General features: G+C 37.5%; 1 protein-coding gene across 1 annotated transcript; it reads left to right on the top strand.

Moving 5' to 3' along the window:
* The first annotated feature begins 49 nt into the window (after positions 1 to 49).
* On the top strand, positions 50 to 1,471 carry LOC134269492 (testis-specific serine/threonine-protein kinase 1-like). The gene has a single exon (XM_062751694.1). The coding sequence runs from the start codon at positions 128 to 130 to the stop codon at positions 1,196 to 1,198; it is 1,071 nt and encodes a 356-aa protein (XP_062607678.1). The 5' UTR covers positions 50 to 127; the 3' UTR covers positions 1,199 to 1,471.
* Positions 1,472 to 3,299: the final 1,828 nt, after the last annotated feature.

Raw genomic sequence — 3,299 nt, 5'->3', positions numbered from 1 at the left:
TGTGACGTCATTGCATTATGACGTTCCTTTCCCTAACTCCGTATCAACATTGTCTCGTTTTCGCCACCGTTACCAAAAACAGCAGTGTGATACATTAAACAGTGTCGGAGCCTGTAACAAAGATTGGATGCCTCCGAGTCATAAAAAACAGAAGTTTGCAATGACTGAGAACCCTCCCGATTCTCAGAATTTGCAACACGAGCTGGAAATAATGCAGGGCGAAATGGAAGCGGTAGAGGTCCGTCGTTCATCTGACAAATGCGAAGCCGGAATTAAATACCGTCCCACCTACCGGGCCGTCCTTGCTAAGAGAGGCCTTCTAGTCAAACAGACCCTCGGAAGTGGCAGCTACTCAAAAGTCAAGTTTGCTTACTATCTCACAGGGGACAGGGACAGGGCGGCTGTCAAGATTGTGGACAGAAACAAGGCCCCCAAAGACTTCCAGCAGCGGTTCCTCCCCAGGGAAATCAAAATCTGGCCACAGCTAAACCACCCAAACATTGTCAAACTTTTGGATATATTTGAGGATTCTAGGCGTGTATATATGGTGCTTGAATTTGGAGAAAATGGCGATGTCCTTCGATATATTCAACGTACTGGGGCGATCAAAGAGGGGATGGCGAGAAACTGGACTAAGCAAATCTGTGAGGCCGTGCGGTACCTCCACGAGATACATATCACCCATCGGGACCTCAAGCTTGAAAATCTGCTGTTGGACAGTAACTACAACATAAAAATCTGCGATTTTGGATTTGTCAAAGAGGATCCCACCCGGAACCTGAGCAAAACATACTGTGGTTCCAAATCTTATGCAGCTCCGGAGATTTTAAAAGGGGAACCCTACGATACTCAGAAAGCGGACATTTGGGCTATAGGCGTCATTTTATACATCTTTGTCACCGGGAAAATGCCATTTGATGAGAGTAAAGGCAATCATGGGGTGTTAGAGGAACACAAAAGGCTCAACTTTCCTTGGCATAAAATTAAAAAGAACGTATCGGAGGAATGCAAAGCTCTGATCTTATGGTGCTTCAAGTACGACTTCTCACAGCGGCCAGATATATATGATGTCCTCGGTTGCATTTGGTTCAAAATGGGGGTGAATCCCGAGACCGCAGGAATGGAGGGACCTAGCTCAATCACGGAAAAACCGGAAACGTCCACTAACCCCTCGGAATGCCCAGAGCAGATGACGTAATTTGATAAACCCTTTATTCAGAGATGTGCTGCGCATGCCCACTTTTATTCATGTATAATTCACTTGAACTGTGATAAGTATTTTTAAAAAAACTTTTCTACCTTAAATTTATACATTTTTATGCAGTTTTAATTGATATGAATTCTTCTTGTTGTAGGTATGTATATATTGTAAATATTATTTTATTATGTACTAACTTTGTATTTAAGTGTACTAACATTTATTTTTTGTAAAAATGTACTTTTGTTACGCATATTAAATTGTTGGTAATAATTTCTTTTTAACTTTTTTGCGAAATGATAATAGTACCACATTTAGCACAATGACATGTGCTTGAAAGCCTGAGCTGGGCCAAACCCTTTTCCGAACGGCACTTTCTATAATTATTTTGCGCCATGATTAAAGAAAAAAAATTGAATTCTTCAATATTGAAAAATTTTTCCTACGCAATAAAAAAAAGATTGAACAGGTTGTTAGTTAAGTATAGGTTGAGTTACCTCCTTGAGTTTCTGACATTAACTATTATTATACTGTACAAACGAGATATTATTCGCTTTCGCTTGCGTGAAAATATTTGCGAGTTCAGCGACTTACTTTAACTCGCGAATATTAGTCGCTGAAAACCAATCTTTTTTTTTTTTTTTTTTTTTTTTTTTTTTGATTAGTGTTTGTAGAGAAATATTTCCTCAATCGAGAAAATTAAACGCCGCGGATTAATTTCAAACTGGCGAATTGCGAGTGAAAGATGTCGCGAATAATAGGTGGTCTGCAATATATATACATGAACCAAAATTACACCTACATATTTATACATTCATCACGTTTGAATTTTAAACTTCTTGAAAAATTGATAGCGATCATTTTCTATTGCCGATCATCAAAACATCTAAAGATTGAAATATGCTGATCAGATTTAAACGTGGGCTGTCTCTCTTTGTTCCCAACCCACCTCCTCCCTACCAAAAATAATAGCAGCGAAGTTTTTTTTTTTTTTTTTTTTTTTTTTAAAAATAAAAATTAAATTAATGTTATCATCACAAGGTAACAATGAATAGATATCATTGTATTCCGCACAAGATATGACTTGAAAGGAGACAAATAATGGCATCTTTCTTCTATTAATAATTTTCATTTTGCAAATGATTATGAGCTTGTGACCAAAAAAAGTCAAATACTCATGGAATAATGTCATAATTACTGAAAATTGCTGCCTCTGCTTATGCCTATATAGATATGACCAATCACGGCTTTTATGTTCTTGAAAAAAAAGACACTTTTGCAGATTTTTGCTATGTATACATTTTAAAACTTTAAAACCATTATGGACCCACCCTACCCCGGGGTGATGGTTCGAGCAAACTTGAATCTATGCTACCTGATGAGGTTTACATTATAAATATGACCAATCACACATTTGCTGTTCTTGGGAAGAAGATTTTAAAATGTTTTCCTAGTATTCCTGTGTAAAGCTTTGATCAATCTTGTGATCCCACCCTACCCCGAGTGGGAGTGGGGTGAGAATGGGGCATGGTTAGACCAAACTTGAATCTATACTTTCTGAGGATGCCTTCATATAAAAATGATCAGTTATACCGTACAAGTGGAAATTTTAGCGAGACGCAGATTTAGCGATTTGTCCTTAAAAACTGGTAATTTATTTTTAGCGAGATGTTTTAGCGATTTCAAAATGCACATCAAAGTAGCTATTAGAAATAAAATGCAATTAATTTTTACACCATGTATATCCCAACATGCGGGGTGTATACTATGTTGTGCGCGGGGTGTATGCTTCCGAAGTGAGAGAAAGGGGGTCAATGTAGGTTCTTTGTCCATTTTCTCAACTTACGGATATTTTTCGCCAGAAAGCATAAGCCTACGGAAGAAAGCATTATCTAAGGAGTATATGGATACCTATGAATCCACTGGACACCTTCTAGTTTTCTCAAACACCTCAACACAATTCCGAGGATCGGAGCAAGATTGACGCTACACTGTGTTTATGATCAAATATCAGGAGAAAGCTTTGCTTTATCATCACTTTTATATTATTGTTAAATACATGTTTACTATATAAATGTTTGTACAAATTGTCTCTTAATAA

The sequence above is a fragment of the Saccostrea cucullata genome, unplaced genomic scaffold (genome assembly GCF_032062105.1).
Source record: "Saccostrea cucullata isolate Sc308-1 unplaced genomic scaffold, CSIRO_AGI_Scuc_v1 ctg1329, whole genome shotgun sequence".
Taxonomy (NCBI): Eukaryota; Metazoa; Mollusca; class Bivalvia; order Ostreida; family Ostreidae; genus Saccostrea; species Saccostrea cuccullata.
Note: the sequence above shows the minus strand (reverse complement) of the source record. Positions and strands in the feature narration are given on the sequence as shown.

Excerpts from the sequence above, each read along its gene's own strand:
- LOC134269492 (XM_062751694.1), top strand. The coding sequence starts at position 128 with ATGCCTCCGAGTCATAAAAAACAGAAGTTTGCAATGACTGAGAACCCT.